General features: G+C 33.2%; 3 protein-coding genes across 8 annotated transcripts; 2 read left to right on the top strand and 1 right to left on the bottom strand.

Annotated features, from left to right (window-relative positions):
- The first annotated feature begins 6015 nt into the window (after positions 1-6015).
- On the top strand, positions 6016-8192 carry LOC132175181 (GDSL esterase/lipase At3g48460). Its single transcript, XM_059587041.1, has 2 exons — positions 6016-6653; positions 7564-8192. The coding sequence occupies exons 1-2, from the start codon at positions 6036-6038 to the stop codon at positions 8068-8070; spliced, it is 1125 nt and encodes a 374-aa protein (XP_059443024.1). The 5' UTR covers positions 6016-6035; the 3' UTR covers positions 8071-8192.
- Positions 8193-10338: 2146 nt separating this feature from the next.
- Positions 10339-12970, bottom strand: LOC132175826 (E3 ubiquitin-protein ligase AIRP2-like). 2 transcript variants are annotated; one of them, XM_059587887.1, is made up of 5 exons: positions 12658-12970; positions 11742-11904; positions 11549-11615; positions 11030-11264; positions 10339-10711 (listed from the first exon to the last, which is right to left on the bottom strand). In XM_059587887.1, the coding sequence occupies exons 1-5, from the start codon at positions 12747-12749 to the stop codon at positions 10501-10503; spliced, it is 768 nt and encodes a 255-aa protein (XP_059443870.1). In that variant the 5' UTR covers positions 12750-12970; the 3' UTR covers positions 10339-10500. The 2 variants fall into 2 exon arrangements, with proteins under 2 accessions (XP_059443870.1, XP_059443871.1); XM_059587888.1 differs by having other exon boundaries at positions 11838-11904.
- A 2920-nt stretch (positions 12971-15890) lies between these two features.
- LOC132175350 (B3 domain-containing protein Os02g0598200-like) lies at positions 15891-20545 on the top strand. Of its 5 annotated transcripts, XM_059587266.1 has the most exons (8): positions 16037-16058; positions 16206-16317; positions 16753-16918; positions 17757-18828; positions 18946-18966; positions 19099-19185; positions 19348-19508; positions 20204-20545. In XM_059587266.1, the coding sequence occupies exons 2-8, from the start codon at positions 16271-16273 to the stop codon at positions 20450-20452; spliced, it is 1803 nt and encodes a 600-aa protein (XP_059443249.1). In that variant the 5' UTR covers positions 16037-16058; positions 16206-16270; the 3' UTR covers positions 20453-20545. The 5 variants fall into 5 exon arrangements, with proteins under 5 accessions (XP_059443248.1, XP_059443252.1, XP_059443251.1 ...); XM_059587265.1 differs by lacking the exon at positions 16206-16317 and having other exon boundaries at positions 15891-16058; positions 16744-16918; XM_059587268.1 differs by lacking the exon at positions 16206-16317 and having other exon boundaries at positions 15892-16093; positions 16744-16918.
- Positions 20546-20603: the final 58 nt, after the last annotated feature.

The following is a 20603-nucleotide window of genomic DNA, read 5'->3' as shown; positions in this document are numbered from 1 at the left end:
TTATTCGGTTCGGGTCTTAATCGGGTGATTAAGACACGATTAAATTCGTGTCTAGCGGGTGGACCCGCCTGACACTTTTAATAAATGGGTCTGGCGGGTCTCGGTGACCCGCCAGACCCATTTATATATTTTTATTTTTATTTTATTTTTTTATAAAAAAAATATAAAAAAAAATAAAAAAAACCTATGTCTAAGTTCTAACTAAGTTAACCCTAACACTTACCGACTCACTCAAGGCTTCATTTCACTCTTCACTTCACGACTTCACAGTCTTCACTTCACTAGCCTATTCCTTGTTTTTCCATTACTTTTTCTATGTGAGTCTATATATTAAAGCATTATTTTTTAAATCATTATTTATAAATTAAAACATTCTCTTTTAAAACTTTTTATTCTTCTTGGATGGTTATAATAAATTTGACTAGTCATTTGGCCTAAGAGATCCCTTTATTAAATTATTTTTTCCATTTTTGATTAAGGTTTTTTTTTATAAAAAAAAAAAAAACAGGTCGGGTCGGGGTACCTGTTTAGCGCACGAGTCCTGTTGGGTCGTGTCTACCCGATATGATCCGGTTATGCTAAATGGGTTAATCAAGGTTGTGTGACTTGTGTCGGGTTACCCGAATTTTTTCGTGTTATAATCGTGTCAGACCCGCTAACCCGTTTAGTTAAACGAGTCGTGTTCGTGTTTCGGGTAATCGGGTCGCGGGTCTTAACATATCCTAATCGGGTCTACCCAATTACTCGTTTTGTTAGCCCTAGTGACAGGTAATACTCCAAGTTTCTGATTTTAATAATTAAATATTTAAAATTTAGTCATGTAACAAATAGGTTATTTTGTCAATGTGAAATCTTCAAGAGAAATTCCAACTGGCTTTCGCTGATCTCCATCAAGAAAAGAAGAAATAATTTTTTTTTTCTTTTGGGTGCCGTGGGAAACTTGGGTAGGAAAAAAATTTTTTTTTTTTTTTTTTTGCCAAAGCTCTATGTGGCTCCGCCACTTATTGTTGAGAGCATTACATCGCCTCATTCACAATGAAATAGGATTCTCAATATTTAAATGAAATAAATAATATTTATTTTAGGTTATAATTTAAAATTAGTGCATGTAGCAGTATTCATAACGTTAATGTTAGCACACCTTTTGACAAATTTAAATAATGTGATATCATATTTCATTCAGAATGCTTTCATCCTCTTTAGACTTGGCTTATGTGCATATTTGCCGTAATTTTTCAACGGTTCATATTAATTTAACTTCATTTTCTCACTTTTTTCCATAAAAAAATTTGAAATTAAATTTAAATTGTTAAAAAAACTACAACATATATGCTATATTTTTGTTTACAGCATCTAAATTAGAAAAATACATATTACACATCATTCTTTAAATTATCTCTTTTACAAATTCACCATTAAATTTGTTGACTCACATGTGAGTTCAATAAAATCAATGGTGAATTCACCTCTCTCTGGAGATGGTTGAGATAATTATTTTTGTCATTTCTCAATTAGAAATATTCCTATGATTAGCTAGTTAATTTGTTTTCACATCTCTTTGTTTAATGGGTCGCAGTTAGTTCTAAATTCTAAGGCCCATTATGTGTGTTGATTATCTTCATCTAAAACTAAAAGCAGCCTTTCTTTTGTTTTTTATTTTTTGTTTTGTTTTTAAGTTTTTGGATAAGTCGTCTAAAAGCAACTTTGTTTGCAAATAAAAAAAGGTAAATGTCCTAAAGGGATAGCTCAATCGACTGTGAACCACGCTTCATGAAACGAAAATAACTATTTTGAATCCCCTCTTCCCTTCCCTTGTGTAGACATGTCAAAAAAAAAAGAAAAAAAGAAAAAAAAAAAAGGTAAATTGTCTGGTAGCTAGGCTCGTAGCCCAGATCTAAATCCCCTACAATTTTTTTTAAAATTGTAAATGATCAAATTATGTGATTTAGGTTGTTTTTATGTATCAAAAAGTTTAAAAAATGCTACCTATTAAAAATGTGGCATATTATCGAGGTAACCAAAAAAATATTTCATCTTCACTTTTGTAAGAACGCTTATTCTTTATGAAATCAATAGACAATTTTTGGATCAAATCTTTTTGGGAAAAGTCCACATAACCTCCTCAAACTACCACTCAATTGACAATGTCCCCCTCAAACTTTCAATTGGGACAATGTCCCCCCCAAACTACCAAAAATTGTCAATGTTCCCCCCAATGACGAAATTACCCTTAGTAAATTTTTTTTTTTTAAAAAAATATATATATATATATATATATAGAAAAAACCTAAAACTAACAAAAAAAAATTCAAACGTTGGCCAATTTTTTTAAAAAAAATCAATTTTATAAGAAAAAAATTTTAAAAAAAATTGAAAATTTTCGTTTTTTTTTGTTTTTTTTTTGTTTTATAATTGTATTTAAATAAAAATTTTCGTTTTAAAAAATAAAATTTTCGTTTAATAAGATGAATTTTTTTTTAATAAAAAAATTCAGTTTAAAAAAATTGTTTTTTTAAAAAATATTATTTTTAAATTCAAATTTTTACGTTTTTTTTTTTTGAATTTGTAGGGGTATTTTTGTCTTATTGAGAAATCTATAGGGGCATTTTTGTCTTATTGCTAGTCTTGGGGGGGGACATTGACAATGTTTTGGTAGTTTGGAGGGGACATTGTCACAATTGAAAGTTTGGGGGGGATATTGTCAATTGAATGGTAGTTTGAGGGGGGTATGTGGACTTTACCCAATCTTTTTTTACAACATAGATAGCAAGATGTTTCAAAATATATATATATATATATATATATAGATAGCAAGAGCGTGATGAAAGTATATTTAATTCTCAACTATAATATATCACACATTTTCAAGCATTTTAATGCCTAAAAAGGTCCAAAATTACGTAATTTGAGAATCTTTAAAATTATAGAGGATCCTAATCTCATAGCCCATGAGTAGTTTTGGACCTTTTGGTGATGCATTAGATAAAAAAGACTTGAGCTTTTAATTTTGATAATTAAAGATTTGAGTTTTTTTTTTTTTTTTTTTTGGGAAAAGATTTGAATTTTGGTATCATAACAAAGTTCCCTCAATTTATTTCATTTAGTGCATTTTGAAGGATAGTGCATTTAATGCACTTTCATCATTAAAAAAATTTCAACAACATTACCCTTCAAAATGCACTAAATAAAGAAAAGTAAGAAAATTCAAAATGAAGAGAATCATTTTCCTGTAACAAATAGGTCGTTTCGTCAAATTTTTTATAGTATAAATGTCAATTGACACATTCTCCACTTAGGATCAATAAAATTGTAATATGTATGTTAAAAAGCCACATCATCATTCATCGTGGCTTTTTAACATACACAAAAGCTTAAGTCAATAAATTTGTGTCCACTTAAGTCATCGCTTGTAACTTAAAAAATTTGAGTTAATGGACTTGAGTCCCGCATAAAAAAAGAAAAGAAAAAAGTACATAGTGCACTCACAACAGAATGGAGGGGATAAATTCACTTTTCTCCACTGAGATATAGGGTAGAGGAGGGGGTGGAGTCACATCTCCACTACCATTTTCACAATTTATTTTACTTGTGTTTGTGTTTTTTTTTTTTTTTTTTAAGTAGTTAGTACTCTAAGCTCAATTCTTCATTGTATTTAAGTACCAATAATTATAAAAAGAAGAAAAAAAGAAAAAGAAAAAAGTACAAGTTCAAAAAAAGAAAAAAATCCTAATAACCAAAAAAAAAAAAAAAAATTAAGCGGCCCCTACAATATGAATTGTCTGGCTCCGCCACTGTCAACAATCATTCTGACTTTAGAACGGACGAGAAATTTTCAGTTTCTATAAACTATTTTCAGATAGAGCGAATCAAACATGTTTCCTGCCAAAAAAAAAAAAAAAACTTCTCAAGAACAATAAATAGAAAATACCATCAAAGTTTACTCAACCAACAAAGTTACAAAGCGGTTGATAGAGGCCCTGTTTAAGTGTTTAACTACTCCCATAAGAAAAACAAAATAATTTTTTTTTTTTGACATGTCCACACAAGGGAAGTGGGAGGGGGGATTCGAACTAGTGACCTCCGCTCCATGAGGTGGGGTTCACAACCGATTAAACTACTCCTTAGGAACAAAGAGTATTACTACTCGTGATGAAATAACCGATAAAATTTTAAATCAATTTTGGATTATGGATCTTGTTAAGAGATACTCTTACATTATGCAGTCTATATTTAATATTATAGATTTGTCGATTAACTCAACTAATAATAAAGTATCATTAAAAATAATAATAAAGTCTTTTGTTACCTTGTCAAAGAAAAAAAAAATGAAGTATGTTATCATAAAAGAATCCTTGTCAGGATCATAAACCAACCAAAATCTGACAAATGGCACTCCTCTTGATATTGCACATTTATTACAAGAATAGGATATTCAATAATTTGTTCTCCAAACAAAAAAACTCTTATAAGATTTATTTGTTCGAACAACTAGATGAGCTATGCGAGAAATGCTACAACATCCATCCTTGTTCTTCTGACTGAGCTAACGTTTGTATAAAAAAACAAATTAAACCAAAAAATTGGTCTTTCTGGTTGAGTGACTTGTTTTCTCTTTTCCACATTCCTTTTTTCTATCTCATATTTCTTCTTAAAAAAAGCGCATCTCTCACTTCTCAAGTCTCATGCAGATCTATCTTTCTTCCTTTATAAAGTAATCTTAAATGAACTCTTATTATTTTAAGCAAGTAGACAAAATATACGAGATCTACTCGAATAAATAAGCTCCATAAAATCTCCGCCAATGTTTTGGTTGAAATTATTAATAATTCAAATAACAAAAGTAATGATGTTGGGAACAGGAATGTGAAAAAGCAGTTGTAACATTTAAGGATTGACACCAAAGCAACCGCACAAACAATTATGGGAGTTAATGTTATAAACTCGTCTGTCGTCTGGTTCCAAAAAACAGCAAACAGAAAAAAAGGCTCATTAAAGCCCCCCAACCATTTTTCTTTCTGCTTCGTCCTAATCTTGCCTCTCAAGTCACTCTCACCGTCTCACCCACCAATGACTCGTGAAGTGCATGCCCATTCTCAACGCCGTCACCGCCCAAACTCTTATTAAATAGGCACATTATTCGGTCCATCTACCTGTTTGGACCAAACAGGGGAATCCTTTCCCGGAATGCAAATTGCTGAAAATCGGGGTAAAAACAAAAAAGAGAAAATATATTTTAGTCCCATAAATTATGATTACATTTTCATTTACGCCTCTAAAATTTAAAAAATGACATCCGAACCTTTTAATTACCAGGCATGTCGAATTAGACCATTTTTCATTTTTCTCCCTCACGAAGTAATTAAAAAATCAACATTTGAAAAAAAAAATTAAACAAAAAGTAGAAAAACTAAAAATACTCAAAAAGGTGGCCTTTTTTATATTAGCTCCTTTAATTTTTTTTTTCCAAACATTTATTTTTATTTTTTTAATAACTTCAAGATTATTTTGAGTAGAAAAATGTAAAAGTATCTAATTTGATGTGGAGGAATCCTAGGTGCTCTCTTAGTATTCTTCTAGTCCTGAGTTAATATTATTTTCTAAAAAAATAAAAAATGACCATTATTTCTCTTACTTATTTTAAAAAAATAATATCCACATAAAATTAAAGAGAACACCAAAAAAATACCAGGAGAACACTTAACATTTCCCTTTAACGTGCAGTGGCAGTTTAAGGGGTGATGTTATTTTTTGAGGACAAAGTTTTCCTCTAAACTCGGTTGGAGAAAATTCTTTCAACTCATTATATAAAAATGACATGTGTTACTTTTTATGTGAAAAACACATATTTTTAAAATAATATAGAGAAGCATACGCTTTTCAAATAAAATTAAAATGTAGTAATAATTAAGGGGCTAAAAGTATAATTTGTTTAAAAAAAAAAAAGAAAAAAGAAAGAAAGAAAATACCGGAGGTCACGAGATATATAGGCCAGAAAGAGCATCGGGGCCTAAGTAAAGATTGGAAGCCTTTAGAAAATGGCTTTCTATTTCTTGGCTGCCATTTTCATCCTGGCTTCTTCAGCTTCTGCTGCAACCGATCAAACAAACCACCATCCCTTCAAGAAGATCTACGCCTTTGGTGACTCGTTCACAGACACCGGCAACACAAAGTCCATCACCGGCCCAAGCGGTTTCGGCCACGTGTCGAACTTTCCATACGGAAGTACCTTCTTTCACCACCCAACCAACCGGTACTCCGATGGACGCCTCGTGATCGACTTTGTAGCAGAAGCCCTGTCCTTACCGTACTTGCCACCTTACCGGAACATCAAGGCCAAGAATGCTTCGTTCGGCGTGAACTTTGCCGTCGCCGGTTCGACGGCAATAAACCATGCATTCTTTGTGAAGAACAACCTCAGCCTTGCTATAACTCCAGAATCTATCCAAACCCAGCTACTCTGGTTCAACAGATTCTTGGAGACTCAGGGGTGTGAAGAGGCAGCAGCTGCATCAGATTGCAAAGCAGCATTCGACGATGCACTTGTGTGGGTTGGTGAAATTGGAGTCAATGACTACGCATACAGCCTTGGATCTTCTATACCAGGCGACACCATACAAAAGCTTGCTGTAACATCCTTCACCGAGTTTTTGCAGGTATACATTGTATCTTCAACGGTTACAGCAAATTTACTGTTTTCTATTAAGTTAGTTTAGGCAAGGCATTTTAATTTTAAAATGTTAATGTAATTAATTTTATATTAATGAAATCTCTTAAACATTCTTTAAAAAAAAAAAAATCATCCAGTTCCATGTAGCTAAAAAATCATCTCACCCGGCTCAACAAAATACCAAACCATCTATTGAGGAGCTACGGTGCTCAGCAATGAGCACTATAGCTCAACAATGTATATTATATATTAAAAAATTCGTCCATTCTCTCTCCTCTAATTAAAAAATAATTTTATCTTTCTTGAATGCTTAATGTTAAAAAGATTAAATAAAAAAATAATATTTAAATAAAATAATAAAAGTAAAAAGTTAAAATGATGAACCGGACGTGAGATCTTTAAAAAAGTAAGTAGTTAAAATAGAAAAATCTGATCTTTTGGCTAAAATTTAGCCAAACATTTGCTGAACGGATGTGAATGTTCTAAATATGTCAAATCACCTCCTCTAATTTCATTTTTCTTAAGCCCTTTTACAATTTTCTTTTTTGAAAAAAATTTAATATAAGCAGCATTTTTTGGGGCTTAGCCGAATATTTAGTTCGTCTTTCTATTTAAGCCCGGATAAGTGGTGATATCAAAAATAATATATGAGTTTGAACCATGTCTCTCTCGTTTACCTCCAATTGTTATTGCTTTCACATGTGCGTAACGCAAGCAATAACTTATGGATGTTGAATTTTAAGTAAGTTAATATGATTTCACATATGATTAATTATGAAGTAGATCTTGAAAAGTTACATGAAATTGAAGAAAAAAAAAAAAAAAGTCTTAAATGAATGGTGAAAGTTATTTGAGGCTTATTGATGATGCGGTTGAAATGATGAATTGGTTTGCAGTCATTGCTGAAGAAGGGTGCAAAATATGTAGTAGTCCAAGGGCTTCCATTAACAGGGTGCCTGCCACTGGCCATGGTGCTGGCTCCTGAAGATGATAGAGACGACATAGGGTGTGTGAAGAGCGTGAACAGCCAGAGCTACAGCCACAATGTAGCCCTCCAGGCAAAGTTGCAGGACCTCAGGAGGCAGTTTCCCGCCGCTGTCATCACCTACGCCGACTACTGGACCGCCTACCGGACCGTCATGAAGAACCCAAGCCGGTTCGGATTCAAGGAGAGTTTCAAAGCATGCTGTGGAACAAGTGGTGAACCATACAACTTCGATATATTGAGTACATGCGGCACGCCTTCTGCCAAAGCCTGCACATACCCTTCACAATACATTAACTGGGATGGGGTGCACCTCACTGAAGCTATGTACAAGGTGGTCTCAAACATGTTCCTCAATGGCACCCTTAGTCACCCTCCCTTCAGTTACTTGTTGGACAGAAAGAACAAAGTAGGGTGACCCATATTGCCTTTATGCTTAATTTCCTCCTCAGTGTACTATATATTGTTTCTTGCTGCCATGTCATAAGTTGGACTAGTAATTTAAAATATGCATGAAGAAATCACATGATATGTTTTATGCTAGAAGTGTTTTTTTATTTTATTTGTTTTTTTTTTGTTTTGTTTTGTTTTTACAATCACTACAAACAAGTCTACAATGACTAGCAGTCGTTTTACCCTAATTTTTTAGCTTTTTGAAAAGGAGATCAGTAAATTTATAATTTATCGGCGCTTTTAATAAAACACTAAGGATCTGTTTGGGTGTGCGTTTGAGGGTTTAAAAATGCGTTAAACACTTAAATAGTCCGTTTGAAAAAAAAATATATGTTTGGTAAAAAAAATTGAAAGTACTTTAAATGATCAAAACACACATTTGGTAAAAGCTTAAAAATGAAACTTTTGCCAAAAAGTACTTTTTAACTTAAAAGTTATATTTTTCAAACACAATCTCAAACATGCTCTGAAACATTTATCGACACTTTTGACAAAACACCGATAAATATTTCACATTTTCAACACTTTCGTTTCACAAGGGGTCAAGAAAATTTGTGCTGGTAAAAGCCCTATTTTTAGTAGAAGCTTTGTTGAAGATTAATTGTTTCATTAACCACGATCAGTCATCACAAAGCTCGGAAGTCCTGATTTGTGTAAGGGTGGTTTTCACTTAAAGTTGATGACTAGGAAATCAAAGCAAACCCAAGATTGACAGGAATATGATTTTCTCCATTTCAAGTGAAATTGAAATGCATTCTTTTATAATTAATATTACATTTCACAGATCTAATGGTGTGAAAACAGTAGACTGATTAACCAGTTTAGATGAGATTTTTCCACAAGAATTGTCATTAAGTTTGCAGCTGCATGCGGTATAAAACTTCTCAATTACTTTCTTTCAACTTCGTCTTCTGAATATGAAAATCCTCTGTTTCTTCCAGTACTGCTTGGGTCAATCACTTGTTTCATATATGCCAAGAAAACAGAATCAATTTAGCTAGACTATTAATATTCCACAGAATCAGAATTCTTTTGCCTTTGTCTCCCACAACATATTTACTATCTACACAGACTACACATAATATAGAAAGAGCATTGCCCAAGTCTTCAAAGAATAAATGCACTACTCTCCATATTTGAAATAAGATAATCAGAAAGACGACACATTTCGGCATTCTATCATAAGAAAAATGCTAAAACCCCAAAACTTTTTTCCAAATGATCTGGTCCGTTCAAGAAATAACTAGGTTTAGATTAGCTTTTTTTCTTAAATGAAAGTGGCGTTCAGATCATTTGGGAACAAGATTTTGGGAAAAAGTTTTGGGATCTCTAACATTTCTCCTATCATACAATGCTGCGCAAGTGGAACTCTAAAGATCATGAAGGTTATCTGTAGGTCCACTCACATCAATTGAAAAATATATTTCGATCCCCATAAAGATCTCCTTGTTAGTCTTTTTTCTTTTTAATAAATGAAGAAAGCTCCTTTTTACATCTTAAAGCATGAACACAATTTTTTTTTTCTTTTTCTATGTAACTTACAGAACATTTTTGGAGCTAAATAAGCAGGGGCAGTTCTAAATTGTACCTATTCTCTCTCAGACATTCATGCATTATAGTTTCAACCTTGAGTAGGAGTACAGAGATGCAGCAAAGATCTCTACACATAAATTGCAAAGGTAACTTTACCCATCAATAGGATTGATAATACACAAATCAAGAGGATTAATAGTACACACGGGCTAGCTGGCTCTTGCTTTTGCCGTGATAAACTAGAGCTAATTACAGTAGATGAATGCTATATACTACATCAATATCCCATGTTTATCCCACTATGCTAACGTGGCAGAGTCTAATAGCCCTTGGATCATTCATTGTTAAAAAAAAATAAAAAAATAAAAAAATTCCAATAGTTACTAGACTATGACACGTCAACATGGTAGGATATTTGTGTGGTGTATAGCGTTATTCATTACAATATTAGAGAGCATCGAGAGTCACTTCAACGAAAAAAGAAATGGCCAGAAGCCATATTTAAAAAAATAGTCTGGCAGTTTCATCAGTGTCATTTGATCATCAACCATTCAACAAATTTCCATTAATCAACTTAGGTCAGAACATTGGTTTTGCCAATGCAAATGAGCTTCTCTCTATAATGCAAGAAATTGCAACACACAGCCTCAAGTGCTAATGTAATCTCAACAAATAAAAACAAAAATACAACATCTCATGCTGGAAGAAGTTCAATTTCAAAATTAATAATTGGGTCTTTTACACAGAGGATGTACATTATTCCACCCACATAGCAAGTTGGAATGAAACATACCAGACTCTATGTACAGGTGGCAGTCAGCATTTTTCACTTTCTGGTGCATCATTCTTCATGTCTCTCATATTAAAATAAGTACTCGTAATACATTAAGAACAGAGCATCTGGGATATCCCTAGGAAGGCTGTTTATATAAAGAGATAAGCGCATCATATCCTCCTTCAACACGGTTTGAGTGTCAACCACATCACTACTGCATGTCAGAACCCACAAGTCCCCTGAATCCACTCTCTTTAGACTTCCCCGGCAAAATGGGCAAGATTCTGACCTTGTGTTCCTAAAACGTATAGAAAAAAAGAAAAGCAAAGGTGTCGACGGTCAAAAATCAAGGCTTCTCTCCCTTATCACAAATAAAAAATGGACCAAATTGGAAATGATATGAGGAAAGTAAGAGAAGTGCTATTCAGTAGACTCTCATACTACTACCATACAACTATAGTGATGTGGCAGTAAAAATCAACCATTGATTTTTTATTTTTATAAGTCCTTATTGATCCAATGGTTGGATTTCACTGTCACATTATCATAATTGTATGACAGTAATATGAAAGTCTACTAAATATCAGTTCTCGGAAAGTAACAAGGTCATAAATACCAGTTGCAGTAACAGTTGCTACACATGGCGTGGCAGCAGTCTGGCACAACCATTTTAGTGCAAGACTCCAAGCAGATGCCACACTCATCTTCTCTATCTAAGTCCACATCTGAAATCTTCCTCTTATTTTCCAATTTTTTCCTCACAGCCATCTTGAAGCCGCTACCTTCCTCTTGTGTAATATCCAACTCTGATGAGTTGCCATTGAGACGCTGAAGAGATGGTAATATAACAGCTGCATTTACAGGTTATAGGATAAATCATTAATGGTGATTTCTAAAAGCATAAAGGTGTCCTTTAAATGTGTCTATTTTAAGAAAAAAATGAAATTGTGTCATTTCATTATATTAACATAAAGGATAAGTGATTAATTCTTGAAACCCTCAAAGGAACCTATTTTCCATATGATAAAAGAAAGACTTATTTTGTAGATGTGAAACAAATGCAAAGTTTCTTCAATGCCCAGATACCCTCTTATCACACATTATGGTACCAAAGGATTGAAGATAATTTACATACAATAGAATTCTTTAATGGTAGCTCTCCTTCCACATGAAGACACATCCGGCTTCCCATCAGAGCGCACCTAAAGAATTAAGAGATTTAACAAACAAATTTCCAAAATTCAGACTATACAAACATATGCATATACATGAAAATGCTACCATCTAATTGGCAATAATAATGCATAAGCAAGGAAGTGGAAATTAACCTCGTATACAATTATTTGAAAAAGGTTTAAATAACTTGAAAGTAGACAAGTACATGAGCAATCCATCCGCTGAAGCAAAAACAGTAAAAGGGGTACCAAATGATTGTAAACCAATCTCATTTGAAGGCAGGCACCACCCTTGCCTCTTGGAATAGAAGCTGCCCTGCATTCATATTGAAACTGAAACCAATCAAACGATCATCACAATTGACCACCCATATCTTGGTCTATTAATTCACTTATGTATTTTAAGGCTCTGTAGCAAATTCAGAACACTAATCATAACAAAGAAAGAAATAGAACCTCTAAGGTAACACTGCAGGCTAAAGTTAAATTTGAGAGTTCTATGTGCATTTAATACCCTTTTGAATTTTATTATGTTATGTAGTTTCCATGTAATCTCAACAATAAAATGAAGTGTGGAAGACGAAATATCCAAAATTTTCAAGGTATAACTTTTGAATTTGAAGTGGGTTTGGACTTACACTGCAAGCAACCATTGCAGTTACAGATTTTGCAAACTCAAAAATTTGTCAATAGAAACCAATCGCTTGTGACCAGAAAGAAGAGAAATTTCCAATAAATCAAAAGGGAGCCAAAACTTTCGTCCCATTAAAAAGCTGGAGAACTGCACTCTTTCATGCAAGAATGCCAACTATTAACAAGAAAATAAGGGGAAAAAAAAAAAAGACTTCAAAACGAAACACATAAAGGAGCCATACTCAAAAAATTCCCATTAAAAATGTAACCTTTCCGGGATTTCCAGAGTATAAGTGTCAGTCTGAATATAGCAAAACAGAACTCTCAATCATATTAGCCTGCCAAACAAGCCCCACTTACATAATTGAACCTAAACAACTAAAGAAAGAAGAAGCCCCCACAAACACACAGAGAGAGAGAGAGAGAGAGAACTCACAGCACATTGGCATGCTGAATATCAGCCTCAAGAACCTTAAGGGAATCTTGGTAAGAGGGTCTAGCAGCAAGCTGCTGATAGTAATCAAACATTTCTCCCACCCTTTGTTCCTCTCTCACTGGGACTTTTAACTCTTATAAGAATTATGGAAGAGGGAGAAAAGACCAGAGAGAGAAAAACCCAGAAGGTGGTGGTCCTATACACACACAAACACCATGGAAAATTATTGGTGTGTTTGAACAAAGAGGTACAAAAGAAAAGGTCTTTTAAGGAAGTCTCTAATGTTCATCAAACACTCACTATAACATATTTTACTCTTGCTTTGGGTTGTTTTGAAATTTGATTTGTTCTTTTGGTTATTTAGACCTTCTAATGTTGCCTTTGACTGATTTTATTGTTGCTTTTTGGTTAGGTGGGATATGAGTAGTTTTGCAGTTCCTCCAATCAAAACTTTGTATTTGGTCAGAGGATCTTTGGCAGAGATATAGAGGACCGCTTCCTTTAACTAATGAGAGTTGCCATGTGAACTGCGAATTACCATTATGACCATGTTTATTGGGCCGCGTATGCCATTCACCATTCTACTGTGGACACGTTGACAGTGAAGGACAAAGGTTTTACTGTATTGGAAGAAAATTCTTTAATTTAGCCTGCAAGTTGCAACTATCGGTACTGGCCCTTCCTTTAACTGTGCATATAGGCTATAGAAGCGGAATTAATTTTTTTATAATTTGGTGTTTAAAATTGTCATGTATTTCTTTTTTTGTTTTAATAGTGTGTGCTTTTTATATATATTTTTTTCTTTAATAACATTAACTAAAAAAAATATATGATTATCACATGCTCAAAAAATACAAAACACTTTAATGGATTATAATAAAAAAATTTCTACTACTCAATTTGTAAAAATTTTATATCGAAAAACAATAAAGTAGTAATTTTTTTTTTTTTTTGGGGTGTGTTTTTGATAATTTTTCATTTTGATATATATACTTTGGCCCATGGTCATAATCCTTGAGTTATCATGTAATTTAAAAATATTGATTTTGAAACATGCAATTTTAAAATGTAATTGTAGTTTACCCTTTAAAATTATACGTTTTTAAAAACATACCCTCTTGCCTGCAATTTGAATGTACAATTTTTTTTACCTTCTCAAATTGCAACTTTTTGCCTTTTTTTTTTTTTTTAAAAAAAAAAAAAACACTCCCAAGCAATATATTTGTTTCAATTTTGTTTAAAATTGCACTTTTAGTTTCCAAAATCGTACCGCCAAACACACTCTAAATATACACATACGTTTGTTTTTTTAAAAAAATATTGAGTTTAACATTCTTAAAATACTAAAGTTTTATTTTTTTTTTAATTGGATTTGAGGAAATACCTTTTATTCGGTTTATTAATTTGATATTTATCTTTAAAATATGTAATTCTCACATGTTTTTTAATAATATAAATATGTACAATTATCACGTGTATTATTAAATATGCTTTTAAAAATCACAAACATTCAAGATATATTAAAATCAAATGAAAAAATAGTTAATTACTTTTTTAGTACTTATGATTTAACACTAAATCATTAATCATGACCTCTCAGTTAAAAAAAAGTATCGTAAATGATACGCATGAACATTTAATAAACATAGTTAGAAATTTCATCTATGTTCGGTTCAATAATTTAATGTGTGTCACGTTAAACCAATCATCGATTGTCACGTGGTTTATATGTCACATTAATATTACTTTCTTACAAAATTGAGTGACTCGACCACCCCACACAACCATTGGAGGTAGTTTGAACACCCCTTACGGATAGCGAGGTGTTGGTTTTGGCCACCCCTATATGGCGATTTGGGGATCGTTTGCCACCCCTAGGAGGGTTAGGACAATAATGTGAGGTGGTTGAACAACAGCCAATGGCTATGAGGTAGGCCAAAACCACCCTTGCCGATGGTAAAGGATGTTCTAGCCACCTCCAATATCTATGGGAGGTGGTTGTTACCCCTATTTTTATTAAAAAATAATATTAATGTGACATGTGGAACACGTGACAATCACTTACTAATTTAAAGTGTGCGGATGGAAAGACCAATATACTTTTAAAAAAACGAAAAATCTAGAAACTTTGTCCACCCAAAAGAAGGATTAACAATTTCTATATCACCCATGAACCGAACATAGGTCAAACATGAAATTCGCCGGTTAGAGTTTTGTATGATTGGGTTCATGTCAAATTGGGTCAACCCATCTTAAACTATTTAATAAATGAGTCAATATTGAGTCAACTCACTTAACGCACGGGTGACTTACATAACTCGTATAAATTAAATTAAATTATATATATATATATATATATACAATTGAAAAAAAAATCCTAAGAAAGATAAAATTCTCATATAGGTCTAAAATGGGTCAAACAAATTATATTTGGATCAACTCGATATGACATATTTATTAAATGAGTTATACAAAATGGGTTGTCTGGACGAAGCATGTTTATTAAGAAGATCATTCAAATTGTATTGCATTTAGTTTGGCCCATATTGAACTAGTCGATGAATTGATCTATAGGAATTGGACGAACTAATGGGTCTATTTGGTAATGGACTTAGGTATGTGATTTTTGGTTTGGAAGTGATTGATGTAATATAAAATAAATAGAATTTTTAAATTTTTGTATGAAAAAGTGTTTTTTTTTTTTTTAAATGTTTTGCAGTTAATTTTTTATTTGAATAATATTATATTAAAAAAAAAGGTTGATGTGGTAATATAAAAAGTAAGAATATTATAAAGTTAAAAAAAATAAAAATTTGGCATGTCCATTGCTAAAATGGCCAAAAGGAGGAGGAAGCAATGTAATTGGAAAGATGAATTCTATTTATGCTTACATTTACTCTTTTTTTTTTTTACACAATTTTTTTAAATTGTAAAGTATAAAATTTTTCTCAAAACGTAAGAAATATCTTAAAATTTATGTAAAATAGTGTAAAGTATTTATAAACATTTAAAAGGAATATTAAATTCTTAATCTTATTAATAGCAGTTTACAGTTTGAATTTAATATATTTTTTAAATATTTATAGACACTTAATACTATTTTATATGGATGAAGAGATATTTCCCCCTTACGGATCTGGAGAAAATTTATGTCAAATTGTAAATTATCCAAACAATCCAATTACTCCCATATCTATTTTTTTTTGGGAAGAAGTGAAAAATAATTGAGGAGAGGACAAAAAGAAAGGATTATGAACATTGAAAAGAGACTGTCATTTGGCGTGCTTGGGGTTGGAGATGGAGACTGCGTAGACCTACTCTGAAAGACAAACGCACAGAAAAACAGAGCAAAAGAAGATGCAGAGCACATCCCTGCAATACCCAAAGAGCAGTAGAACCAAGTGATTCCACTCTCTCTCTCTCTTATATATTTCAGGTTTTCACTGAGAATTTTGGCTTGAATCTAAGTGCTTCATAAAATATATTCATGTCCATGGTTTGATCATAACAATGTGCTTCAAACTGGTTCATGTGGGGCTTATGTTTAGTTTGTCAGACGCTCAAACTCGGCTAGAATCACAAGCATAGAGGTTCGGATTGTTGCAATGGAAAAATGGTTTTTTGGAAAAGTTTTCTGGGAAAAGTTTCTTTCTTGTCAGTGTAAGTATGAAGATTTACGTGCTTTATGTTGCCCTTTGTCAAAGAATGCAACTTTTGGACCTAATCTTTCTTGTTCTCTAAAAAAAAATCTACCAAATAATGAAACAAACAGGGCCTAAGTTTCTGGAAAGACTTTATTGGTAAAAAGTTCATAGCTTTAACTACGTATACCATGTGTTTTAAGTTGCCCTGAGAGCAATCCAGAGGATTGCCAATTCCCAAAAGTAGCTATCAATTAAACCAGAGGCATAAAAGAAGCATTTTCTACGGAATCCCGAAACCACCAGCCACCCCGGCCTAATTCATGATGAGCCCACCAACTTCCTGGCAAGAATTTTGTTTTTCCAATTTTGCATTTGAGAGGATCTCTTGGTTTGTGTTTGTCTTCTTCCTAATTAATTTTCTTTTGTTGTTTGAAACAATAAGGTTTTGCAGTGGAGCAAGTGGTCAACAAAGTAGGGGGGCGATGGCTTGCAAGGTGGAAGCTTGTCCGGAGTGCACCAAGAAATGTTTACTGGTTCATGGGAGGAAGAAAAACTTATCACCTCTAGTCACCTCTTTTTTCAAAGTCATGATTGGTGATCGGTTTTCACAAGTCTTGGTATGATAATTTTTAATTATTTTTCTTCTCTTTGTGCCACTCTATATGTTTATTGCTTTCACTTTTGGCTTTAGCGCACCATTAGTATGTTTGCTTTCATTATGCTATTTGTGTTTATGTATTGTGGTGTTACTATGACTGAATTTCAATTGATTTAACAATGTTCTTTCCTTCTACTATTAGATCTTTTTGTGAAATCTTGATCTGTTTTGGCAGCTGCTTGAAACAGAGAATTAGATCTCCTTATAGAATTTTATTGGGGTGTTGAATGATCGGTTTCCAAGTGTTATTTTCAGTAATTCTCAAATGTATGTTGGACTTTATTCAGTACATTCTTATCCAATGGAATATATAACAATTCAGGTTTTGTGGTTGCATACAGCTGAAATTTGCTGAACAGTGCCTCGCAAAAAATTTAATAGTTCCTGATTGATCTTTTCTTGAAAAGTACATCCTACTGTAAATTGACAAAATTTACTTATTTACTTCTTTATCCCTTGAATCCGACACCTTTTTAATGTAAAAAAAAAAAGAAAAAAGAAAAAAAAGTGCAAGTGCAAGAACCCATAGTAAATGCACAAGTGCAAGAACCTTAGTTCATATTCACTTTTCTTTTGATGTACTTTATTTAATGTATACTGATATCTATTTATTGAGAATTGATGTAAATTATGGGGTGTAAAAGAGACTTCTCTGACACCCTGACATGTTTTTGAACTTTTCCTCATACTGATAATTAGTGCATTTCACTTAGAAATGGCGTATCTGCAGATCATTGCTTTATTCTGATGAACTACTTCCATGCATGTCTTTTCTAAACATGATGTTTGTCATGCAGTATTTGCCCCCTAAATTCGTTGCTACAGTGTCATCATTGGAAAATCAGAAAACGTTTCTTGAGGACTCAAGTGGGCAGCAATGGGGAGTAACAATATCCAATCTTGATGGCTCTCTTGCTTTTGAACAAGGATGGAGTTCCTTTTCATCAGACCATGGCTTACAAGTTGGGGATTTTTTGATGTTCAGTTACATTATGGGATCACACTTTGATGTTAAGGTTTTTGATACAACTGGGTGTGAAAAAATAGATTTTCCTGAGAACAGCAATGCCAAGAAAAGAGCTAGGGTTGATTGGAATTGTACTGCCAAACATGGCAAACACTACACAATTGGTGAAGGTTCAACGAATAAACACAGTTCAAACATCTCCATTGGATCTGTGTCAGATGTTGAAATTAGTCAAAGCCAATGCGAGAGAAATGATGTGGAACTAATACTAAAAGCCTCTGAAAATATTTTGAATGGTGAGAAGAGCAAGGAAAGGGCCAAACCTGTGTCCAATGCAGAATACATTGAAGAGCCATATTACATTATCGATCGAGAGGTTAGAGACAAACAAGGAAATGAGAGGAGCGATGTACTTGACTTGTTTAACCTGGAAACAATTGGTGATGTTAGGAATAAAGCTGCAGTCGAAGATGCAAGATTCCCTAGACCAAATCGGCATCCCTTGACCAAATCGGCTGTGAAACTTGAAGAAAATGAAGAGAACATGTCTAACATATCAAATAGAGGAATTACAAGGTGCCCAATTGATAAGAAGGCATCCACTTCAGATAAAATATCTTGTGATGATAAGAGATCTTGGCATCCCTTGACCAAATCGGCTGTGAGACTTGAAGAAAATGAAGAGAACATGTCTAACATATCAAAAAGAGGAATTACAAGGTGCCCAATTGATAAGAAGGCATCCACTTCAGATAAAATATCTTGTGATGATAAGAGATCTTGGCATCCCTTGACCAAATCGGCTGTGAGACTTGAAGAAAATGAAGAGAACATATCTAACACATCAAATAGAGGAATTACAAGGTGCCCAATTGCCAAGGGATCAGGTGCTGCAGCATCAAGTTAGTCCCTTCTATTTGCTTTCTTGTGGGGAATTCTTGTGTTTATATTCATTTTATCGTTTCATTTATGATCTGATTATTGGTTTTGTTTGTTTTGTTCTTGGAAACCTCTCTTAGTCAATATCAGAAAACGATCAGGTGGCCATGTCCCCTGGGAGCATACTTTGCTAATGTGTCATCACAAAAACTACATTTCCTTTGTGATTTATGGTGGCCATTTAATATATTTCATCTCATGTCTCAACTACAATTAATTGCTATGTTGAACAGGTAAAATAAATAAAATATATAAAGAAGAGCGAGTGGGGCTGACTCCAGATTTTTGCAGTCGTAAGAAGATAATTCAAGGAATATGTGGTAAAGTTTTATTTTCATGTTTTGTCATTTAAGGAGTCACTGCCCATTTGAAGCTCTGTTTGTGTGTGTGTACCCACATGCTTATGCATCTTGTTTTGCTTTTTTATTTTTTTATTTTTTATTTTTTATCATCTCAAAATAACTGTGTGCAATAAAATCCAGGGAAGGAGCCAAAGTTGATTAAGGAGGAGAATAATCAGAGTTCTGATATGATTGTAAGAGATAAAGATATTGTTCCTGGAGTGGTGAAAGTTGAAAGTATCGACGCTGTTGGAATTTCCTCACCAATTAGAGTGGTGGCCACAGAAAGTCATTCTTTTCTTGTATGTTATTCATTAGCCTATCGAGTTAGCATTTTTCTGTGTTTGTTACTATCGACTTTAAAATTGGTTTTACTCCAGAAATTTGTTCTTCATCTACAATATTGTTTCATGTTGCAGTTGCTAATTTTTAGTTTCAGTGATCCTGTTATTTCGTCCTTAATATTGTCATTCCATTTGCTGCACCTGGAAATTGTATGCTTCTTTATTATTACTTCTACTCGTTTGACAGAAGTCTGTTAAGTATGAATGAAATGTTTGAGTCACTTCTTGGTGGCATGGCATCTGTAAATTAATCTGAAATAGTTAAATCATACCTTTTAATCAGTATATGCAAGCAGTAACACTATATTATCATTAAATGTAAAAAAACACGCCCGCACACGCAAACATATGCGTGTTTGTATTTGTTTGTGAATTAGTGAATGTGTTTTTATTATTGATCAAGTGATTGTGAGTAGAAATCGATCCGGAGTGAGGATAAAAACCGTCTTGTATCATGTTTTCTCTAAATAAAGAAATCATGCATTTGACTGACCTGAATTTCATTCAATGTATTTCATGATTAAGTTGATCATTCTAGTAGATGAACTCTGCTTGACGTCGGTTCCTCATTCTTGCGTCCATCTCATACCCGGGTATCGGTCTTTCATTTTGTGCCTACTGACTATTTTCACCTCCCTCAAATACTTGTGTAGGTGTTGCCTTCATGTTTGTCATCTAACCAGGGAAGAGCAAAAATGTCAAGGAAGGTTGTTCTCCTGCGAGATCCAGCTATGAGATTGTGGCCAGTACTCTACCAAGAGAAGTATCGTCTCATACTTTTGACAAATTGTTGGGAAGATTTTAGCAAGGCAAATGGCATTCAACCTGGAGACGAGTGTGTTTTTGGGGTTGAGAGTGTCTCGGAGGGTATATATAGTGTCAAAATCGCCCGAAGGTGGTAAACAAAGCTGGACTTGCTTTTTTATATATAAATAGACCAGAATTATGTGAAGAACTCTTGGAATTGTAATCCAACATCTATGGGCCTCCCTTTTTTTTTTTGGTTATATTTAGGAATGTTAATACAATTTACCTAATGATCGGGTGAAGTCT

Source organism: Corylus avellana, chromosome ca3 (assembly GCF_901000735.1).
Source record: "Corylus avellana chromosome ca3, CavTom2PMs-1.0".
Classification (NCBI taxonomy): domain Eukaryota; kingdom Viridiplantae; phylum Streptophyta; class Magnoliopsida; order Fagales; family Betulaceae; genus Corylus; species Corylus avellana.
The sequence above is the reverse complement of the archived record's forward strand: the minus strand, read 5'-3'. Positions and strand labels throughout refer to the sequence as shown.

Coding starts and splice junctions, on each gene's coding strand:
- LOC132175181 (XM_059587041.1), top strand. CDS start 6,036: ATGGCTTTCTATTTCTTGGCTGCCATTTTCATCCTGGCTTCTTCAGCT. Junction 6,654..7,563: donor CCTTCACCGAGTTTTTGCAG/GTATACATTGTA, acceptor ATTGGTTTGCAG/TCATTGCTGAAGAAGGGTGC.
- LOC132175826 (XM_059587887.1), bottom strand. CDS start 12,749: ATGTTTGATTACTATCAGCAGCTTGCTGCTAGACCCTCTTACCAAGAT. Junction 11,905..12,657: donor ATTCAGCATGCCAATGTGCT/GTGAGTTCTCTC, acceptor ATATGAATGCAG/GGCAGCTTCTATTCCAAGAG. Junction 10,712..11,029: donor AGCAACTGTTACTGCAACTG/GTATTTATGACC, acceptor TATACGTTTTAG/GAACACAAGGTCAGAATCTT.
- LOC132175350 (XM_059587265.1), top strand. CDS start 16,015: ATGCAGAGCACATCCCTGCAATACCCAAAGAGCAGTAGAACCAA. Junction 18,829..18,945: donor ATCAGGTGCTGCAGCATCAA/GTTAGTCCCTTC, acceptor AACCTCTCTTAG/TCAATATCAGAAAACGATCA. Junction 19,509..20,203: donor CAGAAAGTCATTCTTTTCTT/GTATGTTATTCA, acceptor ATACTTGTGTAG/GTGTTGCCTTCATGTTTGTC.